The sequence below is a fragment of the Acomys minous genome (genome assembly GCF_964271855.1).
Source record: "Acomys minous genome assembly, chromosome: 10".
In the NCBI taxonomy this organism is placed as follows: Eukaryota; Metazoa; Chordata; class Mammalia; order Rodentia; family Muridae; genus Acomys; species Acomys minous.
In genome coordinates, this window is record NC_140491.1 from 95,034,696 (window position 1) to 95,055,340 (window position 20,645).

The 20,645-nt window shown below is 44.9% G+C and overlaps 1 protein-coding gene across 4 annotated transcripts in view; it reads left to right on the top strand.

Annotated features, from left to right (window-relative positions):
* TANC1 (tetratricopeptide repeat, ankyrin repeat and coiled-coil containing 1) overlaps positions 1–20,645 on the top strand; it is a 227,884-nt gene that overhangs the window by 81,970 nt on the left and 125,269 nt on the right. For all 4 annotated transcript variants that reach the window (XM_084800042.1, XM_084800045.1, XM_084800043.1 and 1 more), the window contains one exon: positions 749–828. In XM_084800042.1, the coding sequence (XP_084656168.1) occupies positions 768–828 (61 nt within the window). In that variant the 5' untranslated portion in view covers positions 749–767. The remainder of the gene's footprint in view (positions 1–748; positions 829–20,645) is intronic.

Consider the following 20,645-nt stretch of genomic DNA (forward strand, 5'->3'; position numbering starts at 1 on the left):
GTTCCAGTTTCTTCTTAATCCTGGGCCATTGTGTTGTTTTTTTACAGACTCTGCACCACCCCCATGCAAAAATGCAGTTAGTGCGTTCTTTGAAAGGACTCAGCAGCAACCCATAGCCTGTTCTCCTCATCCCCTGCCCAAAGTCATAACTATATATAGTAAGAATGCACGGGAGTATGCACTGTTTAATTGGGCCACCTGGCATCGGGGTTAAAATGTGCTCCATCTGTATTTAGTTTGCAAGTGCTTGTGGGGTATGTTCCAAACCAGTAACCTTCCACAATGGTTCTCGTGGCTTATAATTAGTGGCACCTGTGACACATTTCTTCTAACCAAGTAGCTTCTTTCTGATTAACCATAATCTTTGTGATTTCAGGTTTTCTTTTCTTTTTGCTTTTATGAATTAGGGCTGGCAAAGTATATTACCATGCCAAGCATAGTAACGGGGGACCCAGTTTTAGCCTCGTAACCCTGATTAGGTGTGGAATGCGGGGAATGCCCTGCATGTGGTTGTTGTAACTTTTATAACATGACAGTGAACTTCTGATGTCTTCACTGGAAGTTAGAAAGCATTCCTTGTTCCCGCCACTTAGTTTGCCACCACATGTGTATTCATAGGAAAATCTAAGGTCTGATAGGTTATCCTAAGAGGTCTCTTCTGAGCATGAGGTCACCTTACACGTGAGGGCAACAGGCAAACATTTTCCCCAGTTTTTCTTTAAAGTAACTCCTTTTCTTTTCTCTTTAGAGACAAAAGGGTGTTGAAAATGCTGAAGGCTGTGCTGAAGAAGAGCCGAGAGGGAGGAAAGGGAGGCAAGAAGGAAGCAGGTAGGTGCCCAAACCAGAGTTGAGCTGTTACAGTGGGCAGAGCGAGGCTGGGCGGGGCAGCCAGACTCCATCACTTAAGGCTAGGGAGGGGCTCAGCACCAACTGTGTTCTGGAGGCTTCAAGGAGCTCTGTATTCGTTTGTTGTTGTCTTTTAATACTATTTTTATTTCATGTTCAGTGGTGTTTTGTCTGCATGTTTGTCTGTGAGGGCGCCGGATCCTCTGGAACTGGAGTTTCAGTTGTGAGCTGCCACATGGGTGCTGGGTTTTGAACCTGTGTCCTCTGGAAGAGCAGCTGGGGCTCTTAACTGCTGAGCTGTTTCTCCACCCCACTCCTGTCTTATTAATTAAAAAAAAAAAATACACACACACACACACACACACACACACATTTTTTTTTTAATTTATTTTTAATGAGAAATGATGTTGGAAATTAAGTTTGAATTTTGAACCAAATCCTTTTCCCCCAAAGACTAAAGGTTCATAATTTTAACAAGCCATTGAGATCTGGAAGTGAAGTTAAAGACATTGAGGGATTGCAGTTGTGTAGAAGTTTGATTTCTAGAAAGCCTTTTCCCTCGTTTATGTTTGACCAACTGTTTTTGCGTATCAAATTTTATTCCTAACAGGTGTAGACCCACCGAATGCCAGACTGCTGCTCACTCAGTGTGAGGAGAGCGGCCCCCTTTGGCTTTGGCGTCTCTCCTGTCCTCAGTGTTGTGGTGCCTAGTCAGCCCTTGAGACCCCGGGAGCATAGCATTCTGGGTGGTCGTCTGGTCTTACATTCCAGTCCCTCTTGATGCGAAGTCTATGCAGCAGGCACCTGTAGTCACAGTTAAAGTGCTGGCCGTAGGAACCACCCTGCAGCCCACTCTTTGAACTCATGTTCGATCTGGTCTTGTTAGCAAATGGCTCCTTTTAAAGTTACTTCATGTCAAGGAAGACTTCAGTGTCCCTTCTGTTAAAGAATAGATAAGTACACATAGTGCCCAAATGTCACCCTCTAACAGTTAACCTTGAACCCAGAAGACCTTATGTACTGTTAATTTGTTTCCTTGCTTTTATGAGGAGCTTAGTAGACCTCTGAATGTTTTGGCTATGTGGATCCTGGATAACATTTCTACTTATTACTAATTATCCCTTAAACCAAGCCTGCAAAGTGGCAAGTTCACCTCAGAAGGGTAGCCTTTACTACAAGGTTGCTCTTCGGGTTTCATTTTACACTTCTCATTAATGCCTGGGTAAACAGATACAAAGAACAGAAGAAAGCAGATTTTAATGATATAAACAGAAGGCTGCGCATGGTTAGCTCATAACCTTAGAAAACCAACCCCTGGCTTTGAATAATTAATCAGAACCGTTACTATGGAGAGATTTTTAGTTCACATAATTTCTTTCCAGGGGCACATTCCTCCTCTGTTGGGTCAGAGCCAAAATGTCTTTGTCGGTATTTTTCTGAAAGCAGTTAAAAAAAAAAATTCCCCCCCCCAAGTTTTGGCTCATCTGATACTAATTCTAGAGACTTCATTTGTTGCCTTTGAAGGCTTTGTAGTTTTTAGTATAAACTTAGAGTCTAAGCTGTCTGTTGGGATGGAGCTGCCAAGCAAACAGGTGCCCGCCCTGTCTTCCATCTCAGGACCAGGGTCTTCAAGCCAGCTTCCCCACAGAGAAACAGAATCTCTCAGCAAAGACCCTCCTCCTTTGCCGTAGTGCCAGGATCACGGAAACTAACGTTTAAGTGAAGCCCAGCACCTGTGCATGCCAGGCAGGCCAGGCAGCAAGCACAGTTAGCCTTTGAAAGGTTTCCAGTTTCAAAACATGGGCCTTGGAGTTTAGGTCTCCCTCTGGCCTTTTAAGAGTCGCTCCTGCTTTCTCTGAGTCCTGAATTTATAATAGTTCCCACACTCTGGGTTTTTCACCAGGGCACACCGACTTGAAAACGTCATGGGACCATTTTGTGTGAAGCTGTCTGTGTGGTTTGGGCCCTTTGCTGTTCAGTGGAACCTGGCTGTGTTGTGTTGGGAACAAAGCGGTTAGGCATTTACATCCAGAGGAAGTTATGTGAAAAAAAGAGTTGGGTACATAGTTGGAATTTGGCAACCCCCGTGTTGAGTTCTCGGCCAGCTTTCAGCATCCAAGAGGATGGTAGCTGAGTTCATCTGCGAGTTAAAGCGAGTAGGTCTGAGACAGTTGCAAGGCAGGGCAACAACTTCTGCAGGATGTAAAGGGTTTTTTTGTTTTTGTTTTTCTCAAGACAGGATGTAAAGGTTTTGAAGGCAGTCTTTATTGTAGGGACAGATGAGAAGTTCTGTGTACTTGAGCTCATGGTCATAACTTTGAGGAAATAGTTGTAAGAAAGAAAGAAAGAAAAGAGTTCAACTTTTCACTTGCTTTGTAGAATTCTTCTTATTTCTCCCCCAAAGCTGAGCATAGTTTGAGAATTTGGACCACAGAACCACTGGGGTGGAGTTAGGAGCATTCCTCAAAGGGAACTAAGTATTTCCAGAAGTTTTGAAAGAGCAGTGTTTGTTTGTTTCATTTTGTGTGTGTGTGTGTGTGTATGTGTGTGTGTGTGAGTGTTAGGGGAGAGGTGTTGAGACAGGGTTTCTCTGTGTAACAACCCTGGCTGTCCTGGAACTCACTTTGTAGACCAGCCTGGCCTCGAACTCACAGAGATGCGCCTGCCTCTGCCTCCTGAGCGCTGGGATTAAAGGCGCACGCCACCACCTCCTGGCACTTTGGTGGTGTTTTTGAGGCAAGGTTTCTCCACAAGTTTATGCTCTTCCTGCCCCCACCTCCCAATGGCTGGATTACAGTCCTGTGCCACCACAGCTGGCTAACCAGTAGTGGCTCTTCCTCACACCCACAACTAAGGAAGGCGACTACTAGGAAGCATTCTGTAGCTGAGCTCTATCCTCAGCCCTTTCCCAGAAGAATCGAAAAGCTTTTCTTCTAGATTCTGCCCCTAAGAGAATATATCATATGTATCTACCTTAAAATGCTTGGGGGTAGGGGTGGGGGCGGGGGCGAGAACAAGTGTTGAAACTCAAGTTATATGTATAGCCTAGACTGTGAGATTGAATCCCATTGGATGAATTCTAAAATTAGCAAAATCCTTTTGAAAAAGATTACACCGTTTTGGTTGGCGTGCTGTTTTTGTTTTTCTAGACAGGGTTTCTCTGTGTAGCTTTGGCTGTCCTGGAACTCACTCTGTAGACGAGGCTGGCCTCGAACTCAGAGATCCACCTGCCTCTGCCTCCCGAGTGCTGGGATTAAAGATGTTGAGCGCCCCCCTCCCCCCATGGGTTGCACATTTTTAATCCATGCTTGTAGAACCCAGACAGGCGTGTTGATGAATGCCATTACAAAAACTTCTAAGCATTTTTTGAGGGTTTGCATGTTCTCTTTGTCCTTGTTGAAATGCTTTCATTAAAAACAAACAGACAACAACAACAACAACAACAAAACCAAAAAACAAGCTGCATCTATCTTTTGACTTTGAACTAGGTCTGTTGGAGCAAAAATAAAGGTTAGAGGCTGGCAAGATGGCTCAGCTGCTCAAGTACTTGCTACCAAGCCTGAAGACTGGCTAGCACTTGATCCCCAGGGACGCACATTCTGGGGAGAGAGAATAACTTCTGAAAGTTGTCCTCTTATCTCCACATGTGTGGACCCTATGGATATGCTTGCGTGCACACACGCATGCTCCTGCACACACCCATGCACACCCACCCTCCATATGTAAATGTAGTTTAAAATGTCAGTATTAGCCACAGTAAAAGGCCGTGTTAGATTAAGACATTTATACTTTTTGTCTGTTTGTTTTCATGCTACTGTCTTGATTTAAAAGAAGCAGATGAGACGCCATCTTTACTGCAAAGCTCTTCAAAGAAGTTTGCCACCTCCTACGATGTTTCTTGATTTCATCTGACCTATCTTATCAGATGATTTTTATGCAACTTTTTTTTGGGGGGGGGTTTCAAGACAGGGTTTCTCTGTGTAGCCTTGGCTGTCCTGGACTCACTTTGTAGACCAGGCTGGCCTCGAACTCATAGCGATCTGCCTGCCTCTGCCTCCCGAGTGCTGAGATTAAAGGTGTGAGCCACCATTGCCCGGCTTTATGAGACTTTTTTTATTAAACTGTTGTTAAAACAAGCTAGCCTGGTCTACAAAGTGAGTCCAGGATAGCCAAGATTACACAGAGAAACCCTGTCTCGAAACTGACCCCCCCCCCCTAAATGTTCTGTGCAGTCAGGAGAGTCTGGTGGCGCTAGATCTGAATCTAACAAGAGTGTAGAGTACATATTAAACCGACAGGGAAGCCAGCCTCTTCTGTAGAGAAAGGACGAACATGTCATAACAGCAAAAATCCTTAATAATATATGCAAGCTTTATCTTGGAATAAATGACAAAGCTTTATTGACAGACTTAAAACTTGACTGAATAGGAAGAAATATCATGCTGGGCATGGTGGCGCACACCTTTAATCCCACTGTTCGAGAGGCAAAGGCAGGCAGATTACTGTGAGTTTGAGGACAGCCTGGTCTACAAAGTGAGTCCAGAACACACAAGGCCACACAGAGAAACCCTGTCTCAAAAAAACCAAAAAAAAAAAAAGAAAGAAAGAAAAGAAGAAATATCATACATGTGTGCATATATACACATGCACACATTTATTATTCTAAGCCAATTAGTTTTCCTAAAATTATCTGTATAGTGTGTTTACTCCTTGATAGAATCCTACCTTTCTTGTTGTTTCTTGTCCTGGGGATCCAACGTTGGGCCTTGAAATAATGTTACACCACAGATCTAAACCTGCACGCACCACAACTCTTTGGCTCTGACGTCTGTTTGTTTTTGTTTGTTTTTATAAGTTTTTGAAAGGTGTAGTTTTAGGTTTACAGCAAACTTGACTGGAAGACATAGCAGCTTCCTCCATATGTACATGGCTTCTCCTGTTATCAATATCCACATAAAAGAGCTTCATTTGACATACTTGGTTGCCGCACTGACAGCCACAGCAATGCAAAGACTGTTTACATTAGAACCTATTTGTAGATGTTGACGTCCCGTAGTTCAGAGAAATATATTGTAGTAGCATATAGAACATTCTGACTTTTGTTAACGTCCTGCGTTTCTTTGTTCTGACACAGCATAAAATCGATAGAAAAATTCATCTGGAAGAGAGGACGCTTAGGATTAGGCAGGGAGAATTGGAAGCCGTGCCAAGTGCTTCTGAAAGGGCCAAGCCTGACTCCCATACCTCTGTCCTAGCTGTGAAGGATCTGGAAGAGTGCACGCGAGTTTCTCAGTGTCTTTGGGGCAGGGTGGGTTTTGCCTTCCACCACCACCTTACACCATTGAGGGTTCTTAAGTCAGAGCCACTGGGAAGGTCACTTTCCCCTCCAAACTGGCAAGTGCAGGTCCTTAGGGTAGCTGATGCTGGGAGCCAGTACCCCACAGCAAGCAGATGGCTCAGCTTGGTTTTTGTTGTTTTACTTTTTTTTTGTTTTGTTTTTCGAGACAGAGTTTCTCTGTGTAGCCCTGGCTGTCCTGGACTCACTCTGTAGACCAGGCTGGCCTCGAACTCACAGAGATCCACCTGCCTCTGCCTCCCGAGTGCTGGGATTAAAGGCGTGCGCCACCACTGCCTGGCGGCGGCTTCTTCTTCTTCTTCTTCTTCTTCTTCTTCTTCTTCTTCTTCTTCTTCTTCTTCTTCTTCTTCTTCTTCTTCTTCTTCTTCTTCTTCTATATTTATTTATTATTTATGCCCCATTCTGCCTAGATGTGAGCAAGCCAGCCAGAACAGGGCACCAGATCACATTATAGATGGTTATGAGCCACCATGTAGTTGCTGGGAATTGAACTCAGGACCTTTGGAAGAACAGCCAGTGCTCTTAGCCTCTGAGCCATCTCTCCAGCCCCCTGTTGTGGTACTTCTTGCTGTCAAGAAATGAAGCATACTTTTACCTAGTATCTAATACCTAATATAATGAAAGTTCACTTTGTTTTTAACATAGATTTTAACCTCCTTCTGCAGGAGGGCACTGGGCACTCTCCCTGTTTGTATACCCTCTCTAGCCAGCTTGTTAACCCTGAAGGCTTAGAGTCATGCCGTACCAGCTCCCTTGGTTATCAGTACCTGTGTGAAGTAGGTCCAAGTTGAGACAGAAGAGCAAAGATGGGTGAACTTTTACTTGGTGTGTATGTGTGTATTAAGGAAGTGGGCTTAGTTGGGAGCAATTTATTAAGAAGCTTTGGCCTTCACCTTTCCCACCGCTGAAACTCAGGCAGTTGGCTAGGCACACTTGTGGGGGTGTTAATTAAGGCAGTGGACAGTCCCAGCCTGTGTATGTACTGAATTAATTGGTTTGTTTTGCCTTTGTTTCTTCACTTTGAATTCAGAGCGAAAGGAAGCTGTTATCCTCTCTAAAGTTGAAAAGCCATTGATGTGATTGTTAAACGTGGTATTTTAAGCCGTTCCAGGCTGCACTCTGGCTTTCGGTGGCACCTTCTAAAACTGCCTCAGTAGAAATGCTGCTTTGTTTTATCCAGAAACTATGAAGCTGCTTGTGATTATTCTGAGCTGCACGGCCCGCTTTCCGAGGCTGTGGACTATTATTTAGGAATTTGGTGCAGCCGCTGTATTGTTGAGATGTGGCTATTTGGTATCTTCTGTTAAGAGACTACAAAACCTATCTCTCAAGCAATACAATAACCAGAAACAATTCCTTCTAAAGGTAATGCATTTCTCTTTGCCATAGGACTTGAATAATTGTTCAAAATACCAGTCTCTGATTTACACAGAGAAGGGAGCGGAGGCACAGCTTTGTTTCTCAGGGTTTACTAGGTTCCCTCCTCAGTTGGTTCTTTATTGTCTTCAGACATGGGAAGTCTACAAAGAAACAAAAACTAGACCTTGGAATAAGAGGTCACAAACTCAAATCTTAGCCTGGTCCCCTCTGCAGTAATGGACGGTTGGGCAAGACCTCCTTACAGAGATAATGTGAAGGTTTAAATGAGAGGTTGATACTTAGTTTCTGCCGAATAGTCACTACATCTGTTCTTTCTTGAGAGACCTCTGGCAGCTTAAAGACCAGAGGAGAGGTACAGACCAGACCGCCCTTAACACTCGTTAGCTAGCTCAGCTTGCAGTCAGTTCTCCTGTGTCTGCCTTCCAAACACTGGGATTATACACGTGCTGGCTAACTGTCTGTCAACTTGACGTAAGTTAGAGTCATTTTGAAAGAGGGAAGCGCAAACTGAGAGAATGTCTCTGCCATATTGGCCAATAGCCAAGTGTGTGGTGGTTTTTCTTAATTGTTGATTGATGTGGGAGAGCCCTGGTCCTGTGGGTGCTACCACCCCTAGGCTGGCAGTGGGGCGGGGCAGGGTGGTGGTGGTCGTATAATGTATAAAAAAGCAAGCTGAGCACACCATGGAGACCAAGCTAGTAGGAAGCATTCTTTTATGGCTTCTGCTTTGGTTCCTGCCTTGAGTTCTTGTCCCGAGGTCCCTCAGTGAAGGACTGTTAGCTAAAAGTATAAGATGAAAACAAACCCCTTCCTCCCCAGACATGCTAAGTAAGAACCATCACACTGGCCTTCAAACATTATTCTTCTTTCCCCCTCTGGAAGTTAGAGAAGTCGGGACTGATCTCAGGCAGAGAATGATATTCTTGAGGCTTCTTTTGATGACTTTCTATCCCTAAATACGGAGTCTACTAATATGGGTTACTATAAGCGCTTCTCCCATCTTTAGCCATTAGTCCGTAACGTAACCGGTAAGCTCTCAGTTGTTTCTGCATGTAGTTTATACTTTGGAATTTATTTCTGTGTTTTTCACCTTTAGCCCTCATCAAATACTTGGGTTGTATCCGTCTTTGTACAATTAAACTGGAAGGCACCTTCTCTTTGGCAAACGTTATCTCAGGAGATGCCAAGCAGATCTGAGGGTAGATTTCTAAACACAGTTTGGAAGGCTTCATTCTAACACATCCTCATTCATGAAGGTCTTGATTTTTGGAAGACCTTTGACCTCCGTCCTCTGGTTGCTTTCCTATGCTTTATGGAACCATAAAGGGCGGGCACATTAGGAGAGGAAGGGGACAAGTGCAGAGCATCTATCATGTGTTGGACTCCTGCACCTGTGGGCCGTGATGGCTTCACGATGAGCTTTCTGTTTGCTGTGAGGTGCATTCCTGGAGCAAGCTCTGGGTTCTGAGGGAAAGGGAAGGCAATCACGCAGGATTTCCCACTCCTTATGACCAATGCGCCCTCCAGGAAGACACTTCCTGCTAGAACCTTCGTAAAGGGTGAAGCAAAGCCTTTCCTTGAGCCCCTCCCCCATGGGTATCTACGCAAATGGAAGCTTAACTTCAATAAAGAACTGATAAATTTGAAACTAAGTTAAAAATAAATTTTTTGTTTATTAAATTGCATTTCATATCAGATTTTTCCCCCTATGAAAGATGCTTTTCTGTTTAAGAAAGGGTGGAAAAAAGACTCAGCAAAGAACCTCATCAATATGTTGCGTGATTCCATACAATCTCCATATTTTAGTTTCCATGTGAGCTGTTTGCATTTTGGGGAGGGAATTCAAAGGTCTTATTCCTATCCTACAAAAATGTGGAGAGCCTGACTCACCCCCACTCTACCGCCAGTAGTCTCTGAAGAGAATTGAGGCGGGTCAACGCTTGTGTAACCGCATGATTGGAGCTCACCAGTTTTCATTAAGAGTCCTAGGAGCAGAAGTCAAATTCATATCTCAATGATTTGAATTCTTCACTCCTCAGCATCCAGCTGAGAGTGGCCCATATTTAAGGTGGTGTGGCAGCATCCAGGCCCAAAGTTGACACACCGTGCCTGTCCTAGGAAGCCAAGGACAGGGTAATGGTTTGATCTCTGATGGGGAACTTATACTAGGTAGCTGCAGTCGTTTGGGCTCTTATTGGGATGCTTTTAAAAAAAAAGAGTTATTAGCCGGGCTTGGTGGCACATGCCTATAATCCCAGCATGGTGGGAGGCAGAGGCAGGCAGATCTCTGTGAGCTCTAGGCCAGCCTGGTCTACAAAGTGAGTCCAGGACAGCCACGGCTATACAGAGAAACCCTGTCTCGACTCCCCTCCCCCATAAATAAATATATAACTATTTATTTATTCTAGATATTTGTTTATATTGGATATATTATTATAAATATTTATTATATTTATTTATTTACTTGTCTGTGTCTGCCTGCCCATGGGTTCCAGGAGAAAGCATCCTCTTCCCTGGAGCTGGACTTAAGGCAGATGTGACACAGGGATTATCTGCTGGGGTTATCTGGGGCTTTCATACATCATGGGGTCAGCTGATTGGCAAGGCTGGGAGCCTGGCTGCAAACTCTAGGTTAAGGACGAGAGAGAGGGTTGCTGCCAATTCCCTTCAGCTCCCCTTCCCACCCTGAGCAGTTTAGACGTCTGTGCATCCTCTCCTTCAGGGCTTTGTCTGTCCCGAAGGACAGTTTTTTAGATAAAACTGTAGGTTGTTTTAGAAAATATTTTCCCCAAGTACCAGATGTGAAAAAAATCTTTTGGATTTATGATAATGCATTTCTTTATCTGCTAGGACCTCCGTAAGGGAGCATCTTTGATGGGGTGGCTAAAACAACAGAGCCAGCAGCATGTCAGGATATGGTGAGGGCTTTCCCTGGTTGGTGGAAGGCAGCCTTCCAGCTGTGCCAGCAAGCTCTCAGGGGTCTCCTCTTAGAAGTGTGCTATACCCTAGCAAGGGCTGTGTGCCATGTCACATCACTGTTGAGCCTGAGCTGTCTGATTCTCAGAATCTCATGCCTGAATGCTGCCATATGTGAAGGGGAAGTTCTGGGAGATTCTTTCCGTCACTGGCGATCACTTGGCACCTCCATCATGCCTGCCCTCAAAGTGTGTGTGTTTTGTTTTTTTTGTTTGTTTGTTTTTTGTTTGTTTGTTTTTTTTTTTTGGTTGCTATTTTTAATTATACAATGAAATAAATTGATTAAGATATTTTTAAAAAATCATGTTCGAGTTCGGTCACTGTTTGTTTTACTTGGCATTTCTAGTCAGCTGTGGTGGGACAGGCTTGTAATCCCAGCACTCTGGAGGCTGGGGCAGAAGGTTGCCTGAGTTCAAGGCCAGCTTGGGCTACATAGCGAGGCTGCCCCTTAAAGAAGACACCATTTCTTTTTTTAAAAAAAATGACGCTCTAATAATAAATGAGAGTAAATATGGGTCTTTGGAGCAATGTGCAATTGGGAAAATCAGTTAAGGATGAAGTTTTTATTTTAAGAGATAAGATATTTGTTTTCTTGCCCACAGTGATCTTGAACTTGTGGGCTTAACAGAACTTTCGGGATAAAGGCCTGTGCTACCATGTCATGTCTGGCAAGTGCACTATGATTCACTTCAGTAGTTGATGGCCAGTGAGGCTGAAGCCTGCCCAGGTGGCAGGGCCCTGCAGTCCCGGCACTTGGCCGCAACCTGAGTTCAGGGCCCAGGCCATCCTACGTACTCATTTCCTGATCCTCTTGGGTGACACAAGACCCTGGCTTAAAAAGTCTTACTGTCTTTCTGATCGAGTTACAAATCTGTTCTGAAACGAATCTCCCTGTATGTGCCTATGTCCTGGTGAAAAGAGTTGTTTTTTTTTTTTTTTAAAGTGTTTTGTTTGTTTGTTGTTTGTTTGAGACAGGGTCTATCTGTGTTAGTCTTGGCTGTTGTCGACCAGGCTGGCCTCAAACTCACAGTGATCCACCTGCCTCTGTCTCCCGAGTGCTGGGATTAAAGACGTGCACCACCACACTCAACCAAAATAAGTTTCAAAGTTTAGTTTTTTTCTCAATTTTTGCCAAAACATCTTTAAGCAGATGACAAATTGATATTCTATCAACACTATGTTAGGAAATGAGTTTGTTGACATCCTTACCAACGTTTTAATTAAACAGCTTCATCTTTGCTAATATCAGAAAACTTTCACTTTATTGCTTCAATTATGATTTCTTTTTTTTAAAAAAGATTTATTGATTTATTATTATGTATACAGTGTTCTACCTGCATGTACAACTGTAGGCCAGAAGAGGGCATCAGATCGCATTACAGATGGTTGTGAGCCACCATGTGGTTGCTGGGATGTAAAATCAGGACCTTTGGGGGAGCAGGTGGTGCTCTTAACCACTGAGCCATCTCTCCAGCCCGCAATTATGATTTCTTTAAAGATGAATTCAGCACTTTTTGTACACTCACTGGCTGTTTGAAACCATGCTGTCTGGGGCTGTATTGTGGCTGTGTCACTTACCAGCTCCACGAACCTAGACAAATGACTTGCGGCGTGTTAAGGGCTTGCTTATGAGGCTTAAATTAACTAACATCTTGGATTTTTGATACAGCATATAGTGTATGACTTTTTGTCAATGATAAACAATTGTTTCTTCCTTTGCCCTGTCATTTACCGCTTTCTCCGTTGGGTTTAGTAGCCGTTTCAATATTTCAATGGGTGCTTAATCATTGAGAGCTCAGCAGCTAAAGTTTTAAGCAAGGCAAACAGGTCCTATGTTTAATTTTGAATTACAAAGCCTAAAGCGATTTATCCAAGTCACCCTTTATGTTTGGTAGGATTAAGTGAAGGAGTCTGTACTAATTCTCTTAAGTTCAGTGTTAGGAACCTACTTGGGTTACCCTCACTCTTTGAGGCGACCGACTGTTGCCCTGCTCTGTGCGTGAGTCAGCCACTGCTGTGTGGCCCTGCGCCCACAGCTCCACTGTTGTGAAGACGAAGTCTCTGGAGGGCTTGCTCCTTTTTATGTGTTGCGTTGTTCCCATGGCTGCCTGGGCTCTCCAGGCAGATGGATAGCTTTTGATGGAGGAAGGATGCATTGCAGTGAGTCAAGGGCCCTGCTAGCTTGCTTTCAGCCAGCCTGGAGTAAGATTGCAAGTTGCAGGCCAGCCTGGGCTGTGTATGTATGAGGCCCTGTCTCAGAACACAAAACTAGGTGAGCAAGCGAGCAAGCAAGCAAACAAAACCAGAAGTCCCCCAAAGGAGTGTCTCAGTTCCAAATTTGAAGGCTTCTAATAGTTTTCTTAGAACTACAGGTTGCTTTATTTCTTTGAACCTTCAGTTTTCTTGCCTATAAAACAAAGGTAATTTGTATCATATAGCAATTATGAGAGTTTTAAAATTGTTTTAAAATTTTAACATCAAGTGAGACGAAAAGGAACCCCACATGGCATGGCATCTTTGACTTTGGAGAAATGCAAGGAAATAAAATATATTCATGCAAGTGTTTAAATTTATATCGTGGGTTTTGATACGCAGATGCTGGGGGAGGAGAGTGGATGATTTTTTTTTTAAATTAAAAGTATTAAAGAAATCAGGAAGTGAACCACAGCTGACCAGAAAGCAGATTCTCTAGAGAAAACACAATGGTCCTTATGAAAGCTGTTCTTCACTACACACTGTCACACAGTGTGCCAAATGCTAGTGTTTACAACCAGCCATGAGTTTCTTTTTTTTTTTTTTAATATTTATTTATTTATTATTATTTATACAGTGTTATGCCCACATATATACCTGCAGGCCAGAAGAGGGCATCAGATCACATTACAGATGGTTGTGAGCCACCATGTGGTTGCTGGGAATTGAACTCAGGACCTCTGGAAGAGCAGTCAGGGCCCTTAACCTCAGCCATCTCTCCAGCCCTCCAGCCATGAGTTTCTAAATGGAGGGCACGGAACTTCTCTAAGGGCTGGGGTGCAGTGATGGTAAAGTGCTTGCTTAGCATACTCAAGGTTCTGGGTTCGAGTCCCAGATCCACCTCAAGCTGTTGAACCTCACCATGTTCCAGTTTTGTGTCTGTGAAACGGGGAGAATAACCCTACAGAGCGGCCCGCTGAATATTTAAAATCTGAACTAAAAGAAAAAGGAAAAGAAAACTACATGAACATTGACCACAAACAGACTTCTGCCTTGTATTCTCTAAATAATACAGCATGGACGCTTCTCCCCACCCCCCAATCCCCCCATTTACATAGCATTTCCATTGTATTAAGTGTTGTCCAACATCTGGCTGTGATTTCAAGTATGCAAAAGGGTGTGTGTAGGTTTTATGCAAATACTGTGTTGTTTTCCGTAAGGGACTTGCTCATCCTAAGATCCAGTGGGGATACTGGAGCCAATCCCCTGCCAGTAGGGCAAGTATTCTCTCTAGATTGTTAGTTCTTTGGAGAGTAAATGAGCTAAAGTCCTTATAACAATGTCTTGACCATAGTAAGCATGTTGGAAATATTTGCTCTTAAGGTTGATGGTACGTTTCAGACCATTCTGGGCTCTCTGCTTTTATGTCCCTTGACTCGGCTTCAGACTTTGGGAGCTAGTAGCATCTTGGACATGTTGCTTCGTTAGCTTCATCGGCTCCCTTGTCTATGTGGCCAGCCCGGCCCTGACCACTCCATCTGGTGCAGATGGAGGAAAGAGCCGCAGGGACAATTGCTGTAAACAGTCTGGGAAGACATGTGTTTGCCAAGAGACGGAAGTGGGTAGGGGACGAAGGCCTTAGATGCAAGGATCTGAAACAGAAGCTTCTGAGCCAGCAAAGATGGCTGTGCATTTCAAGTGCTGCGCACAAGACTCACTGCTCACGTCATCTTTACAGGACCCGGCTCTGATGGAACCGATGTGCAATGAGTCCTAACCCTGGTCCATCCCCAGCCAGACCTACTCATTGTCACCTTGGAAGTGACTGGGCGGGCGCCACACATATGCACCTTTGTGGGAGTTGTTGAGTGGTTAGAGCTGCTCGTGTGCTGCCATTTATTTCCTGTGCCACTGCAAGGACACCCCAGCTAGATACGCAACGCTTCGTGTATGTGACTTTGAAAACTCTTAGGAAAAATGGATTCCCTCATTAGCTAGCCAACTGTGTTCTTGGCAGTCGTAGAAAGATGAGCTTGAAATACAGAGACGCAACTGCGGAAGTTAGAGACGTCTATTACCGGATAACAAGGCGCATGATTTGATCAAAGCGATTTGTCAGTGTATTTCACTTGATTTTTGTGTTTATGCCGATTCTCTGTCAACATTTGCTCACTCACATACTTACACTTACAAGTTGGATACACAGAAGGGAACAGCTAGCGAGTATAATTTTGCTGTTCAATTTGCATGATGTTAAGAGGGCCTTTCTCTCGCAGAGACGTACTCGAAGAATGAATGAAGCAGATAACTTGCACGCCATTCTCTGCTCGAGACATCCTGATTAGAGTGGAATGTTGTTACGGTTAGCTGCGGCGAGCCGATATTGGCATTGTTGCTAAGATGTCTTAGCAGACGTGTCACTGATGCTGCTGTTTTGAAAACTGAGCAACAGTTGTGTGTGTGTGTGTGTGTGTGACACGGCAGAGCAGGGATATGGCATATAGAATATAAAAGGCACAAAACAGGAAATGCAGAGTCATCTCATTCTCTCCTCTAGTGTCCATACCTCAGCATAGGCCTGAAAAGGGCCTTGTCCAACAGCTACGTGTACAGTCGATTCATATGTTCCCTTTCTGGAATATGGACGGAGGTAGTTGTGTTATGCAGTTTGAACGCGTGGGTGTTGGAGGTGTGCATGTTGGTGTGGAGGCCGGCGGGCATCCTCAGGTGTTATTTTGTATGTACCATCCACCTTGAGTTCTCTCACCGACCCGGTGCTCACTAGGTAGGCCAGGCCCACCAGTCAGGGAGCCTCCTGCCTCTGCCTGTCCAGTGCTGGCAGAGATTGGCAGGGAACTGCCACACGTGTGCAGCATTTTTTCTTCCTTCCTTCCTTCCTTCCTTCCTTTCTTTCTTTCTTTCTTTCTTTCTTTCTTTCTTTCTATTTTTTAAATATGGGTTCTGTGGAGGAAACTTGGGACCTCACCCTTGCAAGGCAAGCATTTTACCCTTGACTGTTTCTTGTTTGCTTTTGAGAAAGCTTACATGCTACCTAGAAAACTTTGTCCTACTCCTTCTGCGGTTTGTAGACTCCCTTTTCCTTATAAGGAAATTCCCTTTTAACCAAACCGAGAGAGACAGCAGCTCCCTTTACTCTTGTCCTTTCTCTTGTGGTGAGGCCTGCTGGCACACAGCTTTGCCGACGGGAGTGCCAGAGTTTGGCATTGAGTAGCGAGTGAGGGGGTGGCGCACAGGTTAGGATATTGTTCCAAAAGCCTTTTTCCCTCTACTTATTTTTTCCACCCCCAAAATGTCATCATGTCCAATGTGACAGAATGTTCTTGATGATTATCATTCAGAGAAACACGACTTGCTAAATGATCTGTGGGTGATAGGATTTCTTAGGCACCGCGCAGTTGGATCTCCATGCACGTATGCACTTTGGTTAGGGCATCTGTGCCTTGGGCCAGCAAACCAGTGTGGTGTCATGACTGGTGTCAGACAGCCTGGGTTCTAACCTGTGGGCAACTTTGTGTGTACTCATCTGGAACAAGGACAAGTTAAATTATCTATTTTAAATGGACTGTGATGAATAAATTAATGTATGTAAGGTATTTAGTAAGGTGCCTGGTGCATTGAGTAAGGACTTAATGACTACTAGATTAATCACCATTTTTGGGGGCTGGCAAAATGGCTTAGCAGGAATGGTACGTGCTGCCAAGCCTGGTGACCCGAGTTCAGTCTCAGAGTGCACATAACAGAAGAGAGAGAGAGAGAGAGAGAGAGAGAGAGAGAGAGAGAGAGAGAGAGAGAGAGCCAACACCTGCAAGTTGTCCTCCGAGTGTCACACCCACACCAACACACATACAGTCAGCAAATGTAATCATCTTTATTAGTCCAGATACATTTAACAGACATAGCATATTTAAGACATGTAAATGAGATGGCGGGGATGGGGGTGGGGTGGGGGTTGAGAGGCAGATGGCTTAAGGATGGATACCTTGAAGGCACTGGCTATTCCAAGCTATCTGGTTGCTTGGCGTATTTGTGAGGTCTATGGCACCGTGCTCCTCTTATTTCTTACGTCAACCATAAGAAGGTCTGGTGGGAAAAGCAAAGTTGTTTTTTTGTGCTATTACAAATTAAGAGAGTGTATTTGGGTTGTGTTTAAGGAAATTTAACATAAAGAAAAGCAAGCATTAATTGGTTGAGCTTGGAAGTTGAAGGCAAAGAGATTGGAATAAGACATCTGGCCTGTGGTTAATAGACATTAATCTTAGGTTTGGGGTGGGTAGGCTTGAAGCCAGCCTGGACTTCATGGCGAGACCCTGTGTCCTACTGAGGAAAAGTGACAGGCAAACAGAAGCCAGTTTAGAATATCACTGGAGAACGACAGAAGGAACGGACCTTCTTACATCAGTAAGACCTGGGTAGATGGGTTGGGTGTGCTAGCTGCACGAGGGCAAGTCTGAACCTGTGGATTGAGGTCATAGGTTCTAGGTAGAGGAAAAGGAGACATCTCTCTTGGTAAGTACCCAGCGAGATAGCTTTACTGGGCAGCCCCAGGAAGTAAAAGCAGATGGGTACACATTTCTGTTAGAAGTATGTGCTGGAAAATGAAGTATAGTCTATAAAACATTCACGCCGTAGTAAACACTGCCAAGATACATACCAAACTGAAGACAGCCAAGGAAGAGGAAACCTGTCTCTGCCTCTAAGCGGCGAGAACAACCACCATCAACTGTTACTGAACTCTAGGCTTTGGCTGTGTGTCACATTTTACTACCGCTGTCATACAGCGTATAAAGCATTGCGTATACTGGCATAGATGTTTATTCCACATGGTTTAAAAGATGCTGATCATATGGCAAACTTTATTTTTCTTTCTTGTAACTTGTCCTTTGGCACCCAAACCAGTCTTTGTGCTGCTCTGCTTGTTTAGAGTGGTTGGGGGTGGGGGTGGGGGTGAGACGGCGGCAGAGTCATGCTTGACGTCAACCACCTGCATCCCACCTGTACCCTGCCCACTGCATCAACTGGCTTGTCCTCCTGATGGTGACAGCATTGATGACGTGGGCTGGCAGAGAGACAGCACAGGGACAGGGAAGAAATGCTTGCCATTGCTGATGGCGTTCTGCTGTCCTGTTACCTGCCAACCGCAGACAAGGCCACCTCAGGATGGTAGTCACCATGCAGGTGTCCTTGAGCACATTCCCTGTGGGTTGGGACTTCATTTCACTCACTGGCCAAGTCAGATCCTAGCAGGTGGCCCGTTAACCCAAAGACCTTCACATACACACATGGCTCTCTCCTTGGGAGTCTACATGTAAATATTTACGTCGGACATGCACGTAGAGAGTGTCAACCATATACAAGGATTAACCTCTGCCCACGCTCCCAGTTGTTTACATCCCACTTCCAGATGTTGGCATGACTACGGAATCCCGAGATCCTCCATTCACAAACAATAGTAGTGTTTACATGCATATTATCCACAGCCTTGTATATACATACTACACGGATATGTACAAATAGATACGCATACACCCTCATGACACAATACATTTTTAAATACTGGAAAATGTCTGCATAATCATCTCCTACAGTTCTTTCCTTCCCTTCCCCCTCCGATTTGCCTCCCCTCCCCACGCCCCACCCTCCATGTTTGCTTTGACCTCTGGCTTCCCACCTCAGCCTTCTGAGCATTGGGATTACAGATATACACTAACACTCCCAGAGCAAGCTTGCTTGCTTGCTTGCTTGCTTGCTTGCTTGCTTCCTTCCTTCCTTAGATCCTGACCAGCTTCTTGTTCCAGTGGCAAGAGAAAGCCCTGCTGCACATTGCGTTCGCTGCATTCCCTCCCCTCTTTTGGGAGAGTGTTAAAGTCCATGACTTGAGCCACAGTCGCTGAAACAGCTTGACCTCTTCTCTGGACAGAGGAGTTGGCGCCGCTGCCCCAATCCGATACAGGAACGCAAGGCCTTGAAAGCTTCAGAACCCAAGAGGTGTGAGGTCAGAAAACGTCTGCGTGCTGCCGAGGAATCGTAGGATCAGGAGTTTGCCTGCATCCCACAGGCCCTCCCAGGCTTGTGTTGGTTGCAGATGACCCACATTTTCATTCTTCTCTGGGCTAGGCTGGGAGGCTAGACCTGCCCACTCTCATGCTGCAGGAAGCCGCAGGCCCGCACGCTGCAGAAAGAGCTAATGAACATGTAGTCCTGGGTAGATGGAAAGGAAACTATTTTGGGTGCTTGATGACTAAACACCTATGTTTCAGATGCACTTGGTTTGCGTGACAGCAGCATAAGGTGTGAGTGAAGGAAAATTAATGATCAGGAGGCGCGGGCACCTCCCTAGCGGAACGTTCAGGAGTGCTTGGAACTAATTAAGCAGCCGGCACAGAGCTGGAAAATAGATGAGGGACAGCTTTCTTCGTGGTGGCCTGGGACTGTGTGTAGACCTACATATACTATTTTTGGGTTTTCCCTATTAAGTACACAGAATGACGTAATATCGAAAGCATATCTTGGCAGGCTTCTGGAAAGGGGGATGACACTGAGAAGATGGATTCCATGTTGGGTTGTCTGAGGTCAAGTTCACATTTTTTTTTCTCCCCAAGACAATGTTTCTCTGTGTAGCCTTGGCTGTCCTTGACTTACTTTGTAGACCAGGCTGGCCTCGAACTCACAGCGATGCACCTGCCTCTGCCTCCCGAGTGCTGGGATTAAAGGCATGCGCCACCATGCCTGTCTCAAGCTCATCTGCTTGCACACTACTTAGTCATTTCTCTTACTCAGTTTCCTCACCTGAGAAGGGAACTAGGAATGGAACCTGCTCCATAGAGGCTGTGAAGATGAACCGACAAAGCAGCTTCCTCCGCCTGGACACATCCTTGCATCCTTGAAAGCGTTTGCTTTAAATGATGCTTCTGTAGGGTGTGAGAATGGAAATTTTTCTGGGGTCATATATTTCTAAAGCATAGCAGCTCTTGCACGGTGACATATTTTAAAGGAAAAGCTTGGACAGTCAGGGAGGGAAAGTGGCAGTCCGCTAACTTGTATGTTGTAGGATGCAGCGCATGCAGTGTGAGACATTTGCTAACTTTCACCCAGAAGGCATTTACTTATTTGTGCAATATCTCAAGACGAAAGGATCCACTTGTCCCATTTTGGACCCTGGGGGTTGGTTAGCTGGTTTCCTGCTGCTTTGGTGGTACAGCGGTGCTGTTTGAGAATTAGTCGTGATGGTGCGACCTTTCTTTTTGAACACATACACTGAATGATAAGTAGCTGGGCCTAGAAGCCAGGAGATCACGAAAGACGTAAGATGCTTTAAAGTACTTTTTTTTTCCCCTGCAGAGAGAGCCGTCTACAGGGTTCAAAAACGACCCTGGATTTTGCAGAGGAAATCTTTTCCAACTTGCTGGGTTTCTGTAAATATATATGAGTTATGTGGTTATAAAGCCTTATGATGGGAAATATGTTTAAAAAACAGTGTGCTCAGAGGCGGGAGCCACATAAGATGCCGTAATACATTTAATGCCCTAGTTACACGTATCACCCGAGTCTCGTTTTTCTGGAGCTGCATAAACAGAGCATCTTTCTCTTTCTATTCTAAGCTTCCAGCCCCCGCCCCCCCCCCCACCCCCCTCTGCCACTTTATGGCACGATAAATGGAAATCTTACTTCCTGCCTCTGTAGACCTATTTACCTGAATGTCTGAGCTCACCCCTGCCTTTCTCAGGTCTACCCTTTCTCAGATAGGCGTTGCTTTCATCTGCCTGCCTTCGCTGCCCTCCTTCTTTAAAAGCCGGCTCTAATCCTGCACTACGTGTGCTTTAATCTACAGTATCGACGTTGCCATTCTGCATGGCCACCTTTAAATGTCCATCTC